The 24,287-nt window shown below is 42.4% G+C and overlaps 1 protein-coding gene across 1 annotated transcript in view; it reads right to left on the bottom strand.

The window, feature by feature from the left end:
• LOC102383727 (inositol 1,4,5-trisphosphate receptor type 2-like) overlaps positions 1-24,287 on the bottom strand; it is a gene marked incomplete at its 5' end in the record, with an annotated part of 223,793 nt that overhangs the window by 18,194 nt on the left and 181,312 nt on the right. The window contains 4 exon segments of the mRNA XM_014523564.2: positions 15,507-15,667; positions 16,994-17,159; positions 19,151-19,281; positions 22,585-22,677. Of these exon segments, the coding sequence (XP_014379050.2) occupies positions 15,507-15,667; positions 16,994-17,159; positions 19,151-19,281; positions 22,585-22,677 (551 nt within the window).

The following is a 24,287-nucleotide window of genomic DNA, read 5'->3' as shown; positions in this document are numbered from 1 at the left end:
TCTTGCATATTACCAAATGACCTGTACTATTATACTAAATACCCTCCTCTCCTTTTCTGTTCTCTTGTTTGTTTGCTTTAATATCCATTTTCATTGACATAGGGCTCACAAACGTGCCAGAAGGAGACCAAAGGATACTAAATTGCATAGCTGACCCATATAATAGTAAGGAGTGTGCAAGTACAAGCATGCTGCATACCAATAGGTTATTCCTCTGCTCTGGAAAGACCATCAGTTACAGATAAGAAGATATTTTAATCTGTGTGTTTTCGTTCAGCACTTGGCCTCTATGCTAAGAGTACCAAAGTTTGCCAATTAGTGTCAGTGGAAGTATTGATTTGGCATAGCTGAACCTTGATCAGGTTTAAAACCCCACTATTAACCTTAAAAAATGTAACCACTTTCAGTCCAAATAATTTTTTAAATATGCTTTGGATTATTACTTGTTGAATTGTATATATTATTTTATGCTTAACCTTCATTCTCTTGCACTGTCAGCTTGCATTTTATACATGCTATGCATTTTCTACCTTTAGCTTCAATTTGGTGCAGCAGACTCTCTGGGTAATTTAAAAACACAGCTGGAGACGTATTTGTCAGATACTACGGGCCTGATTCCATTCTAAATCACATAGATTTTACACTAGTGTAATGACTGCAGTGAGATTACTCTGTGTTGGGATAAGCCCTGACTGCATTTAAAACGTTGGGCTTCAGGTCCCTTTCAATTGAAAAGTATTTTTGCTACAGGTCCTTAATATAATACATTTTCCTTTTAAGTTACTAAGAACTTTTTAACTAGATTTAACTTGTTTCTAGCATTATAGTAATTTAAAAAAAATAATTAATAGGCACATACTATAGTGTAACGAATCAGAGGGAAAAAAATCTGTTTTACTTCAAAGCTGCTTTTTTGCAAATGATGCCAAATTAAATGGCAAACCCTACACCAGGGGCGGGCAAAATATGGCCTGCGGGCTGGATCCAGCCCTCCAGGCCGTTCTATCTGGCCTGCGGGGCCCCTAAAAAATTTAGAAAATTAATATTTATCTGCCCCTGGCTCCTGCAAAGATAACAGGTGCCAGGGGCAGTAGCACCTAGGGGAAGCCACGGCAGGCTTCTGAAACAGCAGGACCCGCCTGGCCCTGCCCCCCCAGCTAGAAGCCCCAGCCTAGCAGAGGCTTCTGGCCTGGCTGTTCATGGCTGCACTGGCACAGGAAATTCAGGTAAGAAGTGAGGGGGAGGAGCCAGAGGAGGACTGTAGGGATCGTCCCAGTCCTTGGGGCTGGGCCAGCTCCTGCTGAGCCCCATGGTCTGGCCATGCAGCTGGGAGTCAGCATACTGGCAGGAAAGTGGCGGTGGGGGGGAGTGGAAATGAGCAGCGTGTGGGAGCATGGGGCCTACATCAATGTCCTGGGGACAGTGCTGGTGGGGCCCAGAGCAGGGCAGTAGGTGCATGGGGTGTCGGCTCGCAGGGGTCTGTGGAGTCGAGCTGGGCTGCACCAGCAGGGAGAGCGGAAAGCTGACCCAGCTCCATAGAGCCCCTGCTGGCCGGGACCCCACACTCCTGCCACCCCGCTCTGGGCCCCGCCGGTCGGTGCTGGCCCCAGGGCACTAGTGCAGGCCCTGCACTCCTGCCTGGCTGCCATTGGCTCCTGCACACCCGTTCACTCCCAGTGCTCCTGCCCCAGTACTGCAGTACAGGTGGAGAGCAGCGCGCAGCAGTATGCTGCCCTGACCCCGTGCACGCCTGTCTGGACTGAGCAGCGTCAGCTTTTCTCTGGGCTCCTTCCCTGCTTCTTCCTAGCATGGAGGAAAGTGGCCCCTTGCCCACCCCATGGCTGGCGCTTCCTACTGCAGCCACTCGCAGCCATGCAGGGCTGTCCTGCAGCTGCAGCATGGGACACCAGCCATGGGGAGGGGGAGCAGCCACTTTTCCCCCATGCTGAGCACCAGTTTGTTCCCCAGAAACAGCTGCTGAGCGTGGAGGATAGTGGCCCCTCCACTCGCTGCTACTGGGCAGTGTTTGCTGCGGTTGCCCAGCCAGAACTTGCACCGTGCTTGGCTGCTTCACTGCTGCCTGTGTGCTGCCCTGGGACTGCTCCACATGGCCACTGCTGCCGCACAGCAGCAGCCAGATGGGAGCACAGAGCCTGCACCGGTGCCCTGGGGCCAGCGCTGGCGGGGCCCAGAGCAGGGCAGCAGGAGTGCGGGGTCCCAGCCAGCAGGCGCTTTATGGAGTCAGGTCAGCTCTCCCTGCTGGTGCAGCCCAGCCTAGCTCTACAGGCCCCTGCCAGCCCACACCCCATGCTTCTACCACCCCACTCTGGGCACCGCTGGTGCTGGTCTTGCGACAGTGGTGCAGGCCCTATGTTCCTGCTTGCTTCCACTCCCCCTCACCACTTCCTGACTTTCCTGCCCACCCGCCAGCTGGCCACTCTGCACTACATGGCTCCCATACCCACATCCCCATAAATCCCCATATGCAATCACTTCTGCATATACAGCAAATCAGGCCAAAAATATATTTTTAAATTTAATTAAAATATATTATTATGGGTGTTTGGTTTTTATTATGAAATTTGTTTTTTTCCCCCCTAAGATGGCAAACCCTCTTCCCCAAAGGAGTACTTCCAGGGGCAAAGGGAGGGACTTCTGGCAGCAAAGATCAGAGGTTAGGGTTGGACTTCCAGTCCCGAGATGGTGACCAGGGGGCGGGGCATCTGTCAAGGGGCAGGGCTACCCATGCAGCCCTTGACAGCTTGACAAAACTTGCTAAGCGGCCCTCTGCCTGGCAATTATTTCTGCCTGAAATAACTTCCTGCCCCTGCCTTACACTATACCCAGATGCATTTCAACATGTGGTCTTCAACCTGTGTACAAGGCACTTCCCAACACTTGCACATGGTTCACATTCTCATTTGTAACATACCCCATTAATTGCTTGAATACAAATTCAGGCCTCAAAGCACCTCTTACAGTTTTGTTCAATATGTCTGCAACAGAGGCAGATCTTGCAATCCACTGGCTGCTTGCTGGGAGATACAGAGTGTTCTCAATTCCCACTAACTTTTGGAGATGCTCAGAAACTGGCATAACTTGGCCCTGGAGGTTAAGCATCTATTCACTCAAGTTATCTGCTACTGTGTTCTGTTTCAGATGCCGCAACAGTAGATCAATAAAACAAAAACAAGCTGTTAGTATATGAAGTTCTAGCTGCTAGTATTATATTTCTGTGTAGTTCTTTCTTGCTTGTCAGTGTAAGAATATATTGAACTGGCCAGTTTTTTTTAACTAAGGCTCAAATATGTTTAGTTAAAATTAAAATGCATTTTTGCCAAGAGAACAACTGTTTGGTTTCATATTTGCAGTACCCAACAGTACAAAGAGGATACAAGACTTTTTCATCATGTGTGAAAAAAAAGGGGGTTCATTAAATATGATTTAAAGTTGTCTGCTTGTTTTAGAGATTCATTAAAGCTACTGCTACTCCAAATTCACAAACCTGTAATGCAATTTCTGATCTATTGAATTTTGTAGGATGACTGTAGTGGGTTCCATTACATATAAATTGGATGTAGCCAATTTACAATCTCTGATGTATACTTTTATCTCAAAATGCCCTCTGAGGCAATTGTGTAAAGTACTATATCAGGGATTGTTGTTGGTAATATTACAAGATTTCATGATGTAAAAAATACATCAATGTCATTTAAATTGAACAAAATGGTTCTTGCTTTTCTATACAGCATTTTTTAACCATCTTCTCAACAACTTTGTTCGATAAACACTGAATGAAACAAACATTTTGCACTTTGTTCCACAGATACAATTTGCCAACCTGATTGATTTTTTTCTCTATAGCTAATCTGATTTCTTCATGCTATATATCTCCTTCTTTATTAAAGATGATGTAATCTTAGCTTTTTATCATACATACATCCACTGAGCCAAAAAGAGAAGATTTTGTGAACAAGCCTTGCAACCAAATAGAAAAATCTGACACAAAACTCATAATACAGATCCTGAAAGATAAATGGCGCAATGAGACACAAAAGTTATACAAAGTCAGTAAGCTTCTCCAACCAAAGAAATAAGGATCTGAGGATATTTCCTTTACAAGAGATACAGAAAATAAAGGATCTGATCTCGTTAATAACAACTCCAGGAAATATATGCCGCTAGTATGGGGTGCTGGTCTGAAACAATCACCACAAATCTTACTATTTTTGAACTATGGAATGGTTCAGAAACCAAAACTGGTGGTCTTTCCCCATTTCAAATGTCCATGAGATCTCATCACATTTTGAACAGGTCACTTTCAGTTACTGTAATATATTTTTAATATGGGGTTCAATTCTCAGCTATTCCATAAACTTCCTGAATGACCAGCAGCAACTCTGTAATCCCTCTGGTGCCTCAGTTCCCCATGGCATGGAGTTAATACTTTCCTTTCTCCCACCACTTGCCTGCCATGTATATTTTGAATGGATGGTCTTTCAAGCAGGTGAGATGGAATGCCTGCCTTGATGGGGCTCTCATTTTAGGGCAACTGTGATAAAATGTAACAATTGCTGCACTGCAATGCACTGAAGTATTCCCTAACCATTACCTCTTGCACACTTCCCACATCAACCGTGCTCAGTTCACAAGTAGAAGAATGTTTTTTATTATTGTCAGCCATACAAACTTATCCTGGGATCTTACAGTCAAGCCTTCCTCTCTGGCAAATCTTATGTACTCTGGCACATCTCTTGACCCAAATGGTGAGTTCTATTTGTTAAGGCAAAGATACAATCAAGATACACACTTTGATATGCAGTCTCAACTGGCTCTGGATTACAATTACTGATGCTGAATTTTCATATAAAGTTCTAGGTATCTACTAAATGTAGATTATGCCTGTCTCATAATTTAAAATACAACATAAGCAGAAACAAAGGTCTGCACATAAAAATATCCAGCTTTGCTCACCTGATACTAAGCAGTCTTAGACAAAGGGGAAGAAAGATAGGTTTTGCTACACATCTGCAAGGCTACCAGATGTGGACTCTGGCAGACCCAGGAAGGAGAGGGCAAGGTCCCATATCAAGTCCATAAGGCTTATCTACGTTCTGCCCATGCCAAGCCTGGGAGCACTACCAAAAAAGCACTGCCAGTCACCTTGCTCCCCCTCTGTGCATGCCAAATCCCAGAAACAAGACCACGGAGCTGCTTTATTGTTGCCTGAGCACATGCTTAGCACTATTCTCAGGTCCTCTCTCAAGCCTGCTTATCAGTATGTCATCAGGGTTGCTCAGTCTAATTTCTGGAATATTACATGGGCACGGGCAGAGCAAATGGGCAAAGTGTGCATCTAAGTGGCCCTCCTGGGCTCAGCTTAAAGTTGGGGTTGTACTCAGAGGCAGTTTCATTTAATTTGAAATAGTCTTAACTCCAGCACCTCTGCCTGACAGCAGTGATGATGAAGGCAGGGTAGATTTGCACCTCAGACTAACCAAAGGAGTGAGTGAGAGAGAGAGAGAGAGAGAGAGAGAGAGAGAGACACGAGGTTTTGTGAGTTGAAGCTCATTTCATCAGAGCTTCAGCTCAGGAAAGCTTGTGCTATATGTCTACTTTGGTTAGTCTATAATGCGCAAATATACCCTGCCTTCTACTTGACTTCAGATTAATGCTGCTAACCACATCTCTCAGCAGTGACAATACACAAGCTTCAAAGAACCTGCTTTAATTTACAGACCCCTGCAGACCCTGTGCAGGGAAGGCAAAGAGAAAAGCAGGGAAGGGGGGAAACAAGGAGGGTTTGGGGGTTTTTTAACCTATAAATTAAGCACCCCAATCTTTCCAGATTCCCTTTTCATAGCAGCCCCAGTCTTTATAGCTTGCAGGTGAATTGAGTCCCTCGCAGCCCTTTAGCATATGAATGACTAGGTAGGTGTTAACATCTTTCAAACTCACGAGGAAATAAAACACAGTCTAAAACTGTGCCATGTTATACAAGACCAAAAAGGCTAGTTGTTCCTGGATTGTGTTTAACCACTATTTCCACATCTTGAAAAATCTCAGAACTGTTTAATTTCTGACATGTTACAGATATATCCTGTGTCCTGCAGTTGTATCACAGTTTTCTAGGGGGAAGGCAGTTTTATAAGGCAAAAAAAAAAAAATCCTGGTTTGATTTTAGATTATGCCATAATACAAGGGACAGAAGAACCCCACCCCATGAACTAGCCAGTTGAAGAAATATGTGATAGCTGTAGCTGGCCCTGATTTTGGCAATCTACTTCAAAGCAAGCAAGATCAGGCCTTGTTTACCATTTTAGCACCATGGGGATAATTAATTTTGCATTTCTGAGAGTAATTTATGTGACCTCTAGTAACCAAAACACCACAAGAGAAATGGTGATCCTATGTAATCTCTCCCATGCTATCCTGTGGTCTGCTCTGAAGGCCCCATGTCTAATCAACGCATTGCTTAACGAAGCAGAGCTGATGAGGGCCAGCAAGGCCAGAAGAGCAAAAGAGCTACTTGTGGCTCCACTGAAGACAGCTGTGGGGTAATCCTGACAGATACTGAGCCCCTTGAATGGAAGAGGAGGAAGCACAAGTTGTTGTATGAAAAGGTACCTGGAGAGTGGTACAAGCAACAGACCAAACAACCCATGCAAAAAGAACCCATACTCTTCTTCATGGGTTGGCAGGAGCTATGACCCTAAACTAGGGTCCCAATGGGGACCAATCTTCTGACAAAGTCATTTCTGCCCCTGCCATTTTTGGGCGCATTGCCACTCTTCAGTCTAGAGATCCTTTGTGAATGTTATTCTAGCAACAGAGAAATTAGATGTGCTTCAACTCTCAGAGCCCTAACATATCATTGTTAGGTCTAGTTCTATGCAAAACCATGTAATGCCATGTGATTATTCTTGTTTTGAGCACTACTAAACAGGAGTGGCAAGTCAGTCAATTAGGCACATATCTTCACCTGTGTATTTTATGAAAACCTAAAATGCAAACAAAACCAACACTATTTCCTAGGAAAGTAACCTGTCAGTGAGACCTCAGGTCTTATTTAGCATTAGGCTTTTGTGCTATTTGGTATAATTGCTATGGCAAGTAATTACTCATAATGTGACATGTATAAGTCTTTAAAAAAGTAATTAAGCAAAAAGTTGGATGGCTTAATGATATGTACATACATCTCATTCTTACAACTTCTAATTTGGTAACATCTGTTATTCTTTTTGGAGGAAGGCTAGTGTTTTTTAAACTAAAAGTCATCAGTCATAACAATGGGAGCATCACAAAGTCCCAAGTCCTAGGCCTCAGTGCAACAGAACACTGAGGTACGTATTTAACTTTAAGCACCCAAAAGTCAATGCACTGTTGGATCAAGAACTTAAGAGTTGAACTAGAACTTTTTGTAGTTATGAGAACTTAAAAATACAACTTCTCCAAGTAAAACCAAAGTGTCTTTCTGACCTTAGTTGCAGTATCAGAGTTAGATTGCATTAGACCTTTGGTTTGATCTGCTTCATCCACTGGGTTGAGCTGTATAATCACAGTGGTTGCACCTACACAAGATGCTATGTCATCATAGCTTGTTGCTATGGTGATGTAATGTTGGCAGGCACAAACCATGACGCCAATGCTATTGTGCAGTAGCATGGGAAAAAAAACTGTGTGGCATCGAGACTATAACAGTAACACCAGTTACTTTAGCAAGCTTAAGCAAGTACAGGCAGTCCTCGACTTACAATGTTTCGAGTTACAATGTTTCGCACTTACAACGTTCATAAATTGACACCCTATTTCAACTTTACAACGCTCATCTCCCTGGAGAACATCTGTCCAAACTTCCTTGGACACTTTCTTTAAGAAAGCAGACAAGACTCCAAAAAAACCTGCAGCCAAGACTCCTGAGAAGACTCCAACCAAGAACCTTTCAAAAAGTCCAGCAAAGTCACCTCAAAGAAGTCCTTCTAAATCAATATCATTGCTATTTACAGTATAAATATATTAATGCAGCTATATTACTCATCTATAACTGATTGAGTACAAAATTCTGGGGTATTTTTGGTGAAAATAGGTTATCAGGCCTTGGTTCAGGAACCAATCCCCATTTATAACATTGTTTCTTATGAGAAAATTGGTTCCGAGTTACAACATTTCGACTTAAGACATGGGTTTAAGGAATCAACTGTGTCGTGAGTCCAAGGACTACCTGTACTAAATGACTGCGTGCTAATAACTGCAGAGTCTGGCAGATGTGTAGAGGCGTTTAGGATGTATTAAAATATCTATCGATTGGTGTTCAGAATTAGAAGGAAATATAGCTGCCTCATGAGCTGCGAAAAGTTATGGATTACAGGATATAAAGTCCTGGAAGTCACAGAATCCAACCTGTGGCATGGGTGCCACAAGTGGCATAGATAAACTTCCACAGGAGGGGACAGGCAGCACAGTGACAGATAGGGCAGGAAGCAGAAAGCAAAGCAGTTAACTGGGTAGGGAGCACAGGGAAGGAAGAAGCATATCTGAACAGTAGATCAGGCAGGGAGCATAGGGCTGGGAGCAGAAAGCAAAGCATCAGATTAGGCAGGGGAAGGGGATCAGGAAGGATTCAAGGCTGATTTGTGGCACACCTGCCAAAAAAGTTTGACCCTGCTGATATAATCCAACCTCCTGCTCAAGGCAGAATTACTCATATCTAAACTATCTCAATCAAAGCTTTGAATATTTCTGCCCACAAGGAAGTTTCATTTTAAACCCAAAGGCAGATATCGCTTGCTACAAATTTAAGGGAAAAACAAAACCTTTTTAACATATATTATTGTGTTACATTCATTAAACAGTGAGAGGCAGAAAGAACTACAGCTTTAAAAGACATTAAGACGAGTAAAAAAAAAAAAAAAGCCTTTCCCCTCCTTTCTTCATTAGCAATCCTCTGCCTCAGCTCCCTGCCTCCAGACCCTTTTTTTTTTCCCTCCATCTATTCATATTTCAGGAATTTTCCTTGTCACTGCTCCCTCTAAGGCTAGGGCTCAAGGCTGGCCCAGCTGCCTGCTGGGATGAAGCACTATGGCAACTGGATGGTTGAATTTAAGGTTACTTTTTAAATCTGAAGGCAAGCATGTACTGCTGTTGCACAACAGCTTGGGGCAGGGGGGTGGGTACAGACATTACCACTTTTGTGGGAGGGTCCCATTATATTAGGTGTAAAAACCCCAAACCTCCCATTAATTACAGTGAGAGCAGAATGGGGCCTATTCTATTGTGGATTCCCTCATGTTAGGGAGATGGTCTGACAGAAGATAACCATTCTTTCTGTGTGCTTTTGAACGCACAAACCATCTTTGTTTTTAGAACAGTTTTCAGCTGATTGAGGAGTTATATAATTGCACCAATTACATCCAATTACATAATTAGTGTAAATAAGAAATAATCTAATTAGGTATTGCAATTACGTAGATTTGACATGTAGCAAAAGAGCTAATAAAAACCATTATGGGACTTGCTAAGAACTGTGGACAGTGTACATGCAAAACAAAAGTCTCAATACTAACATTTTCTAAAGCTCATTCTCCTTTTATGGACACAATTTGTGTCTGCAAATTTTTAATCCCATAAGGAAGTGGAAACACAGGCAGTTTTAATGAAGATCTAGCTGATTTTTAATCCCATAAGTGAGGCAGTTTTAATGTGGATCTAGCCGATTTGCAGAATCAAATGCAATGTCTAGTCAGCCAAAATTTTTGCATCTGCTATCTATCTGCAGCTCCCAAATATGTGGACGAAGTGTTGGGAGTATAAACTGCAGGCCTTATTCTTCAATGTAATGGAGATTGCAGTAAATGCTTGCTTTGATAGATGCAAGGTCATGGAATATTCAGAGACTATTACAGTGCAATCTGGTAGACGTTATGAATGCACAGAACATTCAACAAAACTACAGTGTCCATATTATAAAGGTGAGATATATCTGTATAGCTTTGTTAGTGATTGTTGCTTTCTTACTAGTTGTAATAAGGAATGCTTCCTGCAGGAATTGTGTGTAATAGAAGAATAATTGATGGAATTCCCCAGTGCTAAAACAATGCAAGTATCTAGGCTTTTAAAGTTGCATATAGCTATTTATAAACTAACATATAGTGATTTGACTTGGTTCACAAGGCCATACACACTAAGGATTTGAAACAACACATGGTGACTGGCCTGACTTCAGACAACAGTCATTCAGACTCAAACCAAAACCTGCTATGGGATTGTGACCAAGAGACAGGCAATGCAAGCAGGTTTGAAGCACCTTTGCCCTCTGAGGGACACCATGTAGAAATTGGGTGACTGCCCAGTAAGCTAGGCACACACAGAAGCTGTTTGTTGTTTTGTGATAAGTTTACTATATAAAGCTTTTGTTCTACATTAATAATGCATTGTTTTATGAAAGTTGGCTGGTCAGTGGTTAACCATGTGAACAGGATGGCAGGTGATAAACTAAATAAGACCTTCTGTAATAGTTGCAAGGAACTGCAGCAGACTCCAGTGTAGCTCCCCAGTCTGGGGGGTAGCTTGTCTCTCATCCTGATGTAGGTGATATCAAGAGACCAGAGATAAATGTGATGTTCGCAAGGAGGCTGCAAAAGGGTCCAAAGCACATTTAGATCAGTAACTATGACCCCTGCAAAATATGACTTTGTAAAACCAGCTTTTGTGTTACAGAAGCTCAACAGGTCACTGGAAAGATGATGGCTTTTTTATTTTAATTGAGAAATTAGGAGAATTAATTTAAATGAGATAATTATTGTCTCCGTACTTGACTTCTAGTCTGCCAAGCCATTGTACAATGCAAGTTATTATAATCAAATTTATAAAGAACACTGCAGTGTCTTTATTTCTCCTCCTCTACAACATCATCTTTCCTACCAGACTCCCTAGCAGAGGGTGCACTGTGTACGGAAGATTCCAAATAATTCATATCCATGTCTTTTGCAATGAACTTTCTAGGGGGTTTGCTCAGTAAATAATAAGTCAATCAGCTGTTGTGGCTTTTGCTTCAAAGGGTGCTGCTTCTCCACTCAGCTGGAGCACCTCAGTAGTCCAGCACAGCTGTCAGCTAAACCTAACCTCATGAACTGTCTGTGCTCTGCTGTACTGAGCTGAATAAATGATATGGAAGGAAGACCACTGTAATGAAGATGTCGGATGTGGGTTTGGACCCCCACTCTTCAAATGAATGCACTCACCAGATGAGATCAATGTTCTGACACTTCTAACTCAATACTGTTCTTCTGTCTGGTGTTATTTTGAACGTTTTCCCATTGATGTAGCTTATGTATTGTTCAGTGGTGATAAATTCACTCCTCTAAGACATGAGATTTACCTGTTTATACTGCACTACCTGCAGCTTTTTATTTTTAGGTTAGTAAATACAAGGTCTGGCAAAACATTGGCACCAGCCTCCAATTTAGCATTAACAAATGTCCCATTTGTCTTCAGACTGGCAGTCCATTCATCTTCTGCTACCACGATGTCCATTGTTCCCATTAAAACTTCATCTGAGTTAGTCCTGCTGTCATCTTCCCTTTCGTCCATGGTGTGCAGACTCTTGCCAAGTGGTATAATCCACTGGATTTTTGTATACAGTCTTATGTGCCTGGCATTGCCCTGGATTGTTCTGGTTGCCAAAGAGCATGCAGACCATGCACTGTTCTTGCTTCACATTCATTTTGAGTGGCTCCTGCCTTTTTGCCTGAAGCCACTCTTCTTTGGGTATTCAAGGTTTTCAGTTACACCAACAGCACTGAGGCATTATTTCCCCTTGATGAGCTTCATTCTGAACCAGACATCTTGTACTGTTTGGGAAATTCCAGCTACCTTAACAAGAGTTAATTTGTGGTCTCCCAATAGCCTCTCTCTAAATGTTTTGCCCCAGATCTCATTCATAGTCTGATTTGTTGTCAGAGACTCTGTTAGCACTCTAAGATTTCCAGATTGGCTCTTCAGTCTTAAATCAATCACAAACTCTTTGTTCCCTCGGGTGGCCTGTACCTTCATCTGTACCTAGTATCAGATGTTCATTTGTTTCGGCTCGGGATAAGGTCCAGAACACCCCAACATTTTGAAAAATGCAGTTTCACAGGTAGCCTTTTCTGTCCAAGTTAACTGAAAAGTAACATATATAGCAAGTGCATGACAGCTTGCTGCTTGAGGTGCACTGATATATCGGTGCCATATCGGATCGGCACTGATAAAAGGAAAATTAACATTATCAGCTTTGTTTGGCCAGTGTAGCTAATAATGTCACTGATAAATACAATATGCCTTCCAGCCAAGGCTCCCAGACGCCACGTGCACAGCTGCACACATGCATGTAGCCAGGTATGCAGCCAGGCAGCATGGAGAACAGTGCCCTGCAGGTAAGTCTGTGTAGGGGAAAGGTCATGGAAGGGGTGGAGGGGCAAATCGAGGTCCCCACAGTGAAAGATGGAGTGGGGCAGGGGCTCTGCCCAGCCAGGGAGGTGAATGGGACCCAGGGCTGGGTCAGGGAGCCAGACAGAGCTGCGAGCAGCTTGTCCAGGGGACATGGAGGGTGGGGGGTGACTCCCTGCTACTGCATACACCCCCCAGGAGAAGCCTCGTGGTGACATGCCCCCCCACCAATTGTGTGTGGGGTAGGCTTGAGGCTCTCCACTCTGCTGCCTTTGCCCTGAGAGTTCTGCATCAGTCACGCATCCCCTGCCCACCTGGCAGCAGTGGAGGCAGCAAACTGTGCCTCTCACTGCCGGGCAGGCAGGGGACATGCAGCCAGTTTGAGGCCCCTGGGGCACAGGCAGCAGAATGGAGAGCCCTGTGCCCACAGCAGGCAGCCAGCATCCACCTTTGCCCTACTCAGCTCTGCTCCGGTTAAAAGCATCCCCACGCTTTAAAATGGTGGCAGCGGCACTTGAACTAAAGCTCATTTGACAAGCTTTAGTTTAGTGCCCCTGCTGGCATTTTTAAGCACTGGGATGCTGATCCCCTGGACAAGCCACCCATGGCTCCATCCTCCTCCCCACCCTGGGTTCCACTCACCACCCTGGCTGGGCAGCGCCCCCAGTCCCTACCCTACCAGTCATGGCGGGGGCCTCTATCTGCCCCCCTCTACATCCCTTCCCTCCCCCACACCCCTTCTCCTCTGCACACTTACTTGCAGGGCACTGCTCTCTACACTGCCTGGCTGCATTTCTGTAAATCAGTCATCAGATTGGTATTGGTCACTATGGGTGGTTAATAATCAGGTATCAGTATCAGCAAGAAAATGTTTACTGGTGCACCCCTACTTGCTCCTGCCTGAAATAAGGCTGCCTTCTGACTGTCTTCCTTTTTCCTATCATTCCTTGCTTGCAGACATAGAGGGAAGCAATGTTTAAGTCTCTTCCAGTTGACTTCACTATTTCCAAATACTTTCAGCTCATTTGGTCCTTTTAGTTACTCCATACATTTTTTTAAATTCCTGCCAGGCTTCCTAAGTTTGGGAAGGTAAACTTATTAAATATGCTATTTTCTACCCACCTACCATGTAAACTTGCATTTCTCTTTTCCCTCTAATGCACCCCTTATATTTTCCTTCCAGGTCTTGGTCTATACATACCACTCTCCCATTATTAGTACTACGCAGAGACTGGCATGAACCAACCCACCCTTCAGAATGTAGATTTGCCCCGTGAAAAATGAGAGAGTTCTGAGTGTATATTAAAAAAATATACACTCAAAACCTTGAGGTCCTACAAGCAACCTAGGTCATCATCTGGACTTTGACACACAGGAGTGGGGTTCTCAAACTGAATGGTTCAAGACTTAAGGTGATTTGGTGTCTGTTAATATTTTAGAAACTCAAGTCTTGGGCTCCCACCATCAGTGGTAATGTAAAATGCAATAGTGTATACATCAGAAAAGTCCAACTGCCAGCACCAGAGGAGTCATATACTTATTATGAATATTAATATCCACACTAGAATAAATATTCATATGTAACAATTTCAAGTATTAAAAGTATAAAAATACTGGAGTGGAAAGAGGAGGACAGTACAGGAGAGAAAACTCATAGAAATCTGCTTTATTGTCATTTCTCCAATTCAAAGCACTGAGATAAGGTGGAAACAGTTCTGCACATCAGAGGACAACTTTGAGGGATTCTGCCATCATGATTTACCCATGTAGAATAGTGAATATATCTCCTATGTTTTGCTTGTTTCACTATATTTTCACCCAGTTGGAAACTGCAGGAACAATATTTCCAATCACTATACCAGCTCTAAGATGGCCTAGACAGCCAACAATGTAAAATTCCCATGTATGTTGGCTGTCCCTCTGTCCTTGTGGTCTCCATTCCCATATCATATTGAGATGACAATATATTCAATATGTACAGTGTGCAGTCATGCTTCATTCCAGAGGAACAGATAAGCACGAACCTTTCTTTAACCATGTCACTGCTTCCAGTATCTCAACTGCTTAAAGTGCATGTGCTCAAGTTTTTCAAGGGCCTGGGAGCTAAAGTACTGAATGCAGTTAGCCAGTGATATTGACAGCAAATCAAGTTAAAAGTCTGATGAAGAACAGAAGAACACAAAAAACACATCCCTGGGGTCTGATACACACCATGTCACTCCTCTTCTGGGAAAGAAACATGCTTATCTTTGGTTACACACATTTGCTGGGTTTTGCTACCACAGAGCTGTTGGAGGTTCCAACAATAAAATATCTGCTGGGAATCTCATGGAGAACCAATGCTGGGGGACAATAGCTACCTTATGTACCACTTCAGCACATCTCCTATACACCTGCCTCTGGTGACACTCTTCTAAATCCTCTACAATAAATTAAACGTGGTTTCCCTGATGGAAATCACCCAAAGAATGGTAGGACAGACAACACAGCTTTTCCTCCTTCACAATAAATCCTGCTGGCTTGCCAAGATGGGGCAGGAATATAATTCACATTTCTCTGCCCCAGCTCCAGTAAATCTGTCCCTTTGAATCTACACAGTTGCTGCCATTAGGTAAGGTACCATGATGTGGTTCTTCTAGCTCCAAAACTCTGCATAGCAGTTCTTCTTGGCCTTTTCAATAGTTTGTTCAGAGCAGTAGTAAAAGCAAGAGCTAGTTCTCAGTACTGACCCTAAGTTCTGCTGCTCAACAGGAGCTATTATTCTGCTGGACAGCAGCCCAGCAATACTGGACAAAGCAGCAGTAGCAGATGTTGTGATCCATGCTCTTCTGAGTCTGGTTTGGCTAATGAGCCAGAGGAACCTACAAAGCATGACAGCATGGGAGCTAAAGTAGTGACTGTGGCCTGTACCTTCATCTTTTTCATTACATTTGAGATTGTACTTTGTCACACGCTGCCGCAGACATGGAAAAAGGTCTTTAAAAATACAGATCAATACTTCCTATTATTAAGGGAAAAATCTCTGCTATAACTGCAAGGAATATGGCAGTTGCATAAAGCACACACACAAATTGACTTACCGCAATCATCTGAGCCACGTAGCTTTCAGGACCAGTGTATTCGGTTGGGTCTTTAACTTTGACGAGGACTATAAAATACAAATAATGCCACATATTGTGCTCTGACTTTATGTGCTCCTCAAATGAGACTGTCTTGTTATCAAACTTGTCTCTCTCAAGGCCTGCAAAAGACACAAAGCATGATCTGATGAGCCACCCCATCAACAGGTATTTTGTTGCCTATGTAAAAGTAAACTTAAAAACATCCCCAATCTGTTAAGGAATGTTGTTAATTTTAAAAATCTATTTACATACAATAACTACCACACAAAGCCTCCAGACATAAGTGCATTTCTAGAAGAATTCTTCTGACCTAGCATTTATGCTCTTTTATGATAGTCTCTCTTAATACCAACAACAATATAATACATGTTATAGTTTTACAATCTTCCATATGAAGACTATAAAGAGTTTTATGACCTCTGGCTCTGATCCTACAAAAAAGGACTACAGAAACAAGCTGCATAAGTTAGCATGTAGCAGGCAGTCTCAGTCCTGTTCTTGAAAAGATTTATGCAGGTGCTTCGTTTTTAAACATGTGAATAGTCCCACTGTCCCATCAGTAGGACAGCTGGTATGCCTTAAGTTAGCCATATAGGTAAATCTCTGAAATGTGTGCTTTAAGTTAGCCATATAGGTAAATCGCTAAAAGAATCAGTGCTCTAGTCACAAAAAAAATGCTTTTTTGCAACTAGTCATGAACTAACCTAGAAATACCAATAAGGAAGAACATGGGGGAGGAACATAGTCAGGAAGGACAGGTATGCACTGTCTCATCCCTTTTGCAGCTTTGCTCTCTAACTCTTCTAACGCCTTAAGCAGAGATTAAAGCCACTCCCCACTGTATGGAGCCCCTGGACAGCTGTAGAAACATCACTGACCCACAAAAGTTTCCAGCCTTCACAGGATCAGCTTTTAGAGTGGGAAGAGATATGATTTATACTTTTCTGCCCCAGCAAAGATGAAGCACAATCAGAAATGGGTCTCTACAATGACAACACCTCACCTTCAATTGTTATGAGCTCCCCTGCCCCTTGCCCCCAAGTTTAGAGCCTTAACAAATGCTCAGGTTTGGCTACATTTAACACTTTGGGGCCCAGGCTGCCATGCAAGAGCGAGCTGTATTTTCATCTGCCTCTGTTCATCAGCAAAGTCAACAGCTGAACTCAATCTTCATTTACTGGTAATGATGTGAAAAGTGGGACAAAGGCAGTTTGACTCTCAGATCCCAAGTGGAATTCAGAGCTGCCTGCTTGAAAAGTCATCTCTTGACTTGTTAACTGTGTTTGCTGCCGAAAAGGAATACACGTAGAATCAGCCTTTATTGTTCCTACAGGATTTTTTTCCCCCAGAGGATAAGTGCTCTTTAAGCTCACTCTTATATTTACTAAGGAATATTTCTTAATAATACTTTTGCCATCCAATGTCTCCAGTTTTGTAACACCTACCGCAGGTAAAACAGGTTGTCTTAAGTATTTCCTCTTTTTTCTGTTTTTCACTCCTGAGATCAGCAAATGTGTCAATGATGACTCCAAAGATAAGGTTCAGAACAATAATGATGACAATGAAATAAAATAGGAGATCATAGACAACTCGTGCGGCAAACAAGGGTTCCTGAAACATCAACAAAGTTCCAACAGGATATACATAGAGCACACATATTAAACAAGAACATACCTTTTCATAACATGAGCTAGAGCAGAGGTAAGGAACCTTTTGCCGCTGAAGTCTATCAATTCCAACCTGACCCGACCCCACCCCACCCTACAGTGTGGGCCACAAAGCTTCATCTCTGAAGTGCTAAAGCCACCTATGCTTCCCTCACTGCCACTCCTTGGCCACAGTGCCAATGGACAAGGACAAATCCTATGTGAGGGTAACAGTAGGCACAAGACAGCAGCAGGGAGGGCTGCAAAGGGGGTGGGTAGCACAGTGCAGTTGTGGGACTCCAATCCCCTATGCTGCCTTGGGTTGGATTGAATCTTCACAGGCCAGATCCAACCTCATTATGGGCCATAGGCTGCCAAACCCTGAGCTAGAGTAAAATAAGGTCCAAATGCCTAGTTCTCTGCTTTGTGCCAAATTCTGTTTGCTTTACATAAGTAGCCTAATCAAAGCCAAGGGATAAATCTTATGACTACATAATCAGAAACTGGTTTTATATACACCCCCTTTGGGTCTTCTGTATTTTTCTAGTAGTGCCAACATTTCCCATCTTTCCCCCCGTCTCATCACAGCTTCGCATTTCCATACTGCAGTCATCTTCCTTCTGAGGAAGGCTGGGCAGGTATCTTAGCAACACCCCTCTTACATCACGGCTGGCAAGAACCAGCAGCCAATTAAAAAAGCTCAAGTCTAGAAGTCATAAACCGTGCATTCTGTTCCTCACAGTGTCACTGATTTACCAGATGAACTTGAGCAAGTCACAATCTCTCCGTGTCTCAGATGTAAAATGAGGATAATATTTTCCTTCATGAAGTGTTTTGAATATAGACTATAATTGCTAAATATAAAGTACCTTTTTTAAAGCTCAAACATGTCAACGGAGTGGCTCTTTATGCCAGTAGACTATGGATCAGGCTCTAAGTTACTATGACTAATACAAATAAAAGCCAAAAAAGCCAAGTGCTCTCCTGTAGTTCTTTCAAAATCTTGCTGCCTGGAAAGCATGAGATCATACTTGTGCCTTTAACAGCAGTCTTTACAGTGCAGAGCACAAGCCACTGAGTAGTCGTTTCCTTGTATATACCACAGATTACAAACTAAGAAGAATGTAATCTACTGACATTCTAATACTATAAAAGCCTAAGTCTGTCTGTCTGTCCATAACGCTTTATTTGCACTCTGACTGGATGATGGAAACAGCCAATCACAGTGTTCCAAGTGTGGGGGAGCGCCACCATGATTCCAAAGCCATACTGAGGACTGGACAGAGGATGGGGGAATCAAGGTCAACAGTGCTGGCCTCAGTTCCCCCACCCTGCTCTTTGTAAGAGGCAGAACAGCAGCAGCATGGAGTATTAGGTGGCAGCACTTCATCCCAGCCCCCTCCCCACCTCCGTCATTCTTGACAGGCAATTGGCTAGATATTCTTAAATGTATTGAATTTGTGGTAAACTTTTGGAAAGTCATTGTTACATGTGAAATCCTATTTAGACTTAAACGTTAGCACAGTATGTTTCTTAGATGAGTAAATAATGGGATCCATTCCAGGGCAGATGCTAGATTATATCTCAGTTAACTCTAAACTTGATGTGTTACAACTGAGAGTCCCAACACATAGTCATCAATCAACTCCTTTCAAAAGTTTTCATTTATGCTTCCTACTATAAAGAGAAACCTGATCCAATCTGGCAGTACTTCTTAGCAGTGCTTGTAAGACTGTGATACCTTCCTGGAAATCTGGAGTATAACTAACACCTGGAGTTTCCTTCCTTATGTAAAATCATTGCACTGAGTTTACCTGTTCCCATTGAGTAATCCAGCTGGTATGTAAAAAATGTATTGATAAACCATCTATTCAATACTAAAATATTGCCTATGTTCCTTAAAAGTTGCTTTGGTGCTCACCGGACATAAAAGCCTTCAGTTAGACAAACACTTACATTTTTGGAAGGCTTTCTCAGTACATCCCCCACGCCACCACCATTTCTCAGCCCTTGGTTTAACACAGTAACAATGCACATGAGCAGAGTGTCACAGGTCCTCTCGATTCCATCTTCTTCCTCTTCTTCACCTACAAACACAAGGAAAGGTTTGCAAATCAAAGCACTGACTGACTACTCCTAGCACAGCAACAGTCTATTTATTAAAAAAGTGACTGCAGCAGACTTTCACTCTGCAGCTACCTTTTAGCTCAGGTTTGAAGTTACAACGTTATAGTGTTTGATAGTGTACACACTTATTATGGTAAGAGGTGGTGAGGATCCTGATTGGTTCACCTACAGGTAACCCCTATAACATCAACACTGCAAGCTTTAAGAGTACTCCCACTAGATTCCATGAGACAGCTTTCTCAATGGGCCCTTAAGTGCATAGCTGATATATAGAGAAAAAGGTATGTAAAAGGGAAATTAGAGGCGTATTCAGTGAAGGGCTGTCTCTTGTGTATTCATTCTGTTACATCCTTATGTGAGAGCTAGCATTATGAGTTATTAAAGAGGGGCTGGTTTATATGAGTCATTATAGCAGGGAACTTTTGGCTAGAGCACAGCAAATGAAAAGCCTCCCACTGACTTCCATAGGTACAGGACTGGGCTATAGGAAGCTGAATACTTGGCTTCAATCCCTATACCTATCACAGAACTGTTGTGTGTCATTAGTCAATCTACATGCTCTTAGATTGTATCATAAGTGTGTGAACATGCAGAAGGGCCTTTTGTAACAAATTCCTAGAGGAATTCTGACTTAGGCAGAATCCTTCCCATCACTCCTATATTGCATTAGCAGTATCAGCAGCCCGTTAAAGAGGGCAGTGTGTATTCTCTCCCCATGCCCTGCTGGCTGGCAGGTAAAAGGAGGGTCAGGATCATGGCCTACCCTTTTTCTGCTCCTCCTCTTCCCTTTCTCTTTAGGGAGGCAACTCATTCAAGCTGTGTTACTGCCTTGCCTTAAGGGTAGTGTTTCTCTCTATTCTACATGATCGTAACATGAGATTTTCAGAAATAACATTTTTATAAATATAAATTTTCTGCTTTCATGACTAACTGAAATAGTGTATTTAAGAAATTGCTTTGAAAATATCATATTTGGGGCCCTGAGATGTCTTTGATAGACTGAACTGAATGACTTCCAGAAGCCGAAACCTCAAATTGCAGATAATATTTTATATCAGTGCTGATTTCTATAACTCCTACCAGACAGAAAGGTACAGTCAGATAGACACCGTGCTGGAAGGGAGGGACTTACATCCCCAAAGGGGTATAAAAAGCCTCTTACTGCTTTTTATCTACTTAATCCAATTTATATTAAACACAGGGTGTAGAAAAGCCACTAGGGGCAAAAACAAAGTCAGGGCTAGATTTAAAGGCCAGGGACCCTCTCCCCTGCCCACAACATAATTTTTCTGGAACTAACGTTTCAGGACTTACCTAGTGTTAGGTACATGGATAGCATGGTTAGGTACATGGTAGTGTTAGCTACTTGGCTGCCTAGGTGGCTAAAGTGCAGCCTCCTGCGCTTGTTCAGAAGGCTACCCTCTGCCTGAGCATAGCTACAAAGAATCCATACACTGCAAGAGTGCCAAACATTGCCATTATGTAGCTACAGAAGTGCCACTTAGGTGCATAAAGGCAAAAGAAGACTTTGCCCTGTATGAATATAGTGCAAAAGGAACAAAACATAGAAAATCAAACTCCTTTAAAGAGATGCTATCAATATAACCTCCCTACACCCCAAACTGTGAGCTGAACATTCTTTATTTTGTTTTACATGTTCTTGGAGAGGCTTTCTTCAGGAGCATGAGGGTATGTTCCAGGAGATGATGGAAGGCAGAACAGAGCTTTCTGACAGCTGACTCGCTGACTGAGCTGAACTGGGTAAATCTGTTCCTGTTGAATGTTTTTTAATGTTCCTTGTTGTGTTGTGCTGTTCTAAGGCTAAGTAACAGAGCACCTAATGATCTTACATAGGCCCTTCTTAATTAATATTTAAAGCTAAGGGGAATAAAAATAAATTAAAATGTAGGCTTTCTGTAAATGAAACAGGAGGAAATAATATTTTATACTTTTTGTTTGCGTGCTTACTCTATGCTGATGGCAGCACTAACTACACTCAGTTCACTATTTCCCCTTCTATCTACGTGGTTCATTCATATATCCACAGAGGATGGAAAAGCATATTTTAAAACCTTACATTTGGTTGTAAAGCACACCAATCAGTCAGGGAGGGGTGAAGCATGTAAAACTATATTTTGTCTTATTTGGCTGTACTTCTAGTTGACAGTGTCACTGAATTTGGGTCTTCAAGTTAAACTGAAATCCTCATTCCAGATACTGAAAAAAGATGTATGCAAACACTCAGTAATATATGAAGTGTTATTACAATCAATTTTGGAGATCCTAACAGGGAGCCAATAGCTGCTCCCTCACTACAGGTGAAGCATATCAGCTGCAAGATTTTCTGATCAGTGAACTTAGTTAAAAGGAAGGTACTTTTCTTTTTGTACACTCAAATATATTATGATTAAGCATTTGATTCTGAGAGATGAAGAATACCAGTGTATTTGGAAATCAGTTGTGGGTAGCCCTTCCACACTAGCTATGCTGCCAGTGCAGTGCCCAAAAGTTGAGCACTTCTGACAACAGTCAGGGTATAGACAGATATTCATTTGTACTACTATAAATTGCCTCAGACCTTTCTAGTCCAACAGTTCTCAATATTTTTAGGCCCAAAGCACCCCTAGATAGATTCAAGATGCCCCTGGATAAACTTGAGGAACTCTTCAGAAAATGCCAGCTCTTAGCTTGCACTATATTTTTGACTACAGAAATACAAAACAGTGGTTTTTCTGTTGCAAAGAACTAAGACTGCAACTATGGATTTCTGGACAACTGTTGTATCCTGGTTGAGAATCCCGATCTAGTGCTACAAAAATATGGCACTATGGTGGTATATCCTGGCTGGAGAACTACAAAGTCACACCAAAGGCATGATCTCCACCCGCTGGGTGAGCTTTCAGGGAGCCATCTGCTCTCTATGCTCAGAGTACTGTGGGATGCTGGGGAATCCTACAAACCCCTATACTGCCACATGTAACTAAACAGACATAACATATGGTACTACATAATATATTACTACCAAGTTCCTTTTTGAAAGTACTACTATTTTGTTGTCCTTTCCCCATCTTCACAGTCCTACAAAAACAACTTGAACAGCTATACGGTCATTTTTTGTAGCATGTCAAGGGCTTATATAGCAGTCCAAATGTTAATGCATTACCATGGCCACTCCTTTCCATATGAAAAGTCTCTTCTATGATGTATTACATTACAAATGCCTCTATTTTACCTTATCAGTTCTGAGGAGCTTGTATACTAACCCGGATTAGTAATTGGTATTGAAGTAGAACAGTTCTCTTTTGTACATGTTTTCAGCATTGATGTTAGGGTTGTGGTAGGAACTTCTCCTGGGCCTGATAAAATAAAAAGTGATTTATTGACAGGACATTTGCTATGAAGTACAAATATTAGGTATAGGAGTTCTATTGAAATACAGTTTAAAATCTCAGATCTTTTGAAGGGAATCACTGATTGAAAAAAAAATTAAAAGGAGAGGAATGAATCAGATCACTTCAGAAATAATGCAGGATCAACAACTCAATGCTATCAGAAGGAAGAAAAACACAGTTTTATATTAACCTTACATCACAACTCTCTACTGCATCTCCCTAAATTAATGAATCTACATCAAATGCTCCTCCTTCTAGTTGGAAAGAAATATATTCAAAGCAAAAAAAACCCCGTCAGATATGAAAATAATGTCAGTTTTCAAACTATGATATAAATTATTCACAAAAGCTGATGAGAAGGACACAGAGCTGATATTCAGTTTTCCTCAATGTAGGCTATTTAAGAGTTTAAGGATAAAAACACAGTTTGATATTCATTTGTAAATATGTGTGGGTTTTAGTAAAATGCTAATTTAACATTCCCAAAGTGGATAAGCACATATATCAGCTTGATTTAATCAGAAACCAATTTTGTGTGTGTCATAGTTAATTTACTGCATTTCAGATAAGGGCTGCTAAAAAATAACCAGCAAAAACTGTGACAAAACCGACCGATGGTTTAAATAATGGTATGAGGTAAACTAGGAGTTAAGCATGGAACACAGATGTAGCAAATGGACAGATGTAACAATCATACTGATATCAAACCATACCAATACAAGCTGTTAACAGTGCAACTTCTACACCCATATGATACTGCAGCAATATAAAGCTAGCAACACCACACACACAAACTTTAACTCACATACATTTAGAGTGAAAGTTGGGCAGTTTAGCTCATTTGTGTTCCTAGAGGATCATGAAGATGGAATATTTAGAGCATAACAGTTGCTGTGCATTCATGAGTCCCTTTATGGTGGCTAATGTGTACGTTTGTCCACATACACATTCTTTGCTTTTTTCTTATCTGGGTAGTTTATTAACCTAACCTTTTAAATGCATTGGTACAGTAAAACCTCATTAATTTGAAATGCAGGGGACCAAAAAATACCAACTCTGAAATAAATGGGTTTGACAAACGTGCCAGTAGTGATTTGATGTATCCAAATGACTATAGGTACATACAGACTTAGTTCATTCATGCGTGGGCCTTACTAACTGATAAGAACAAAGTGACTAATTAAGCAGACTTCATGGGCGCGTCCACATGAGCATGCACGTGCCTCTTGCCCTGCCTCAAACCCCTTTAAGGCGGGGCAACAGGCACGTGCAGGAATGAAAAAATGTTCCCTGAGGGGCAAGTTTGCAGCGCGGGGAGAATGTTAGACCCCTGGATATCCAGGGGCCTAAAAAAATTGAAGCTGAGACAACCAGAGGCTGGGTCCTCCATGGAGATGCTCTGGCTGCCAGAGTGTCTCTATGGTTGCCCCCTCACCCTGATGCTGAAACATGCGGCGGGCCAGGCCGCATGTTTCAGCACCAGGGCTCCAGTCCTGGTGAGTAAGGGGTCGGGGGGGCTGGAGTATGGGGGAGGGGACCATGGGGGGAACCCCAAATGGCTCCGCCCACTCCCC

This window comes from Alligator sinensis, unplaced genomic scaffold (genome assembly GCF_000455745.1).
Source record: "Alligator sinensis unplaced genomic scaffold, ASM45574v1 scaffold696_3, whole genome shotgun sequence".
Classification (NCBI taxonomy): Eukaryota; Metazoa; Chordata; order Crocodylia; family Alligatoridae; genus Alligator; species Alligator sinensis.
Note: the sequence above shows the minus strand (reverse complement) of the source record. Positions and strands in the feature narration are given on the sequence as shown.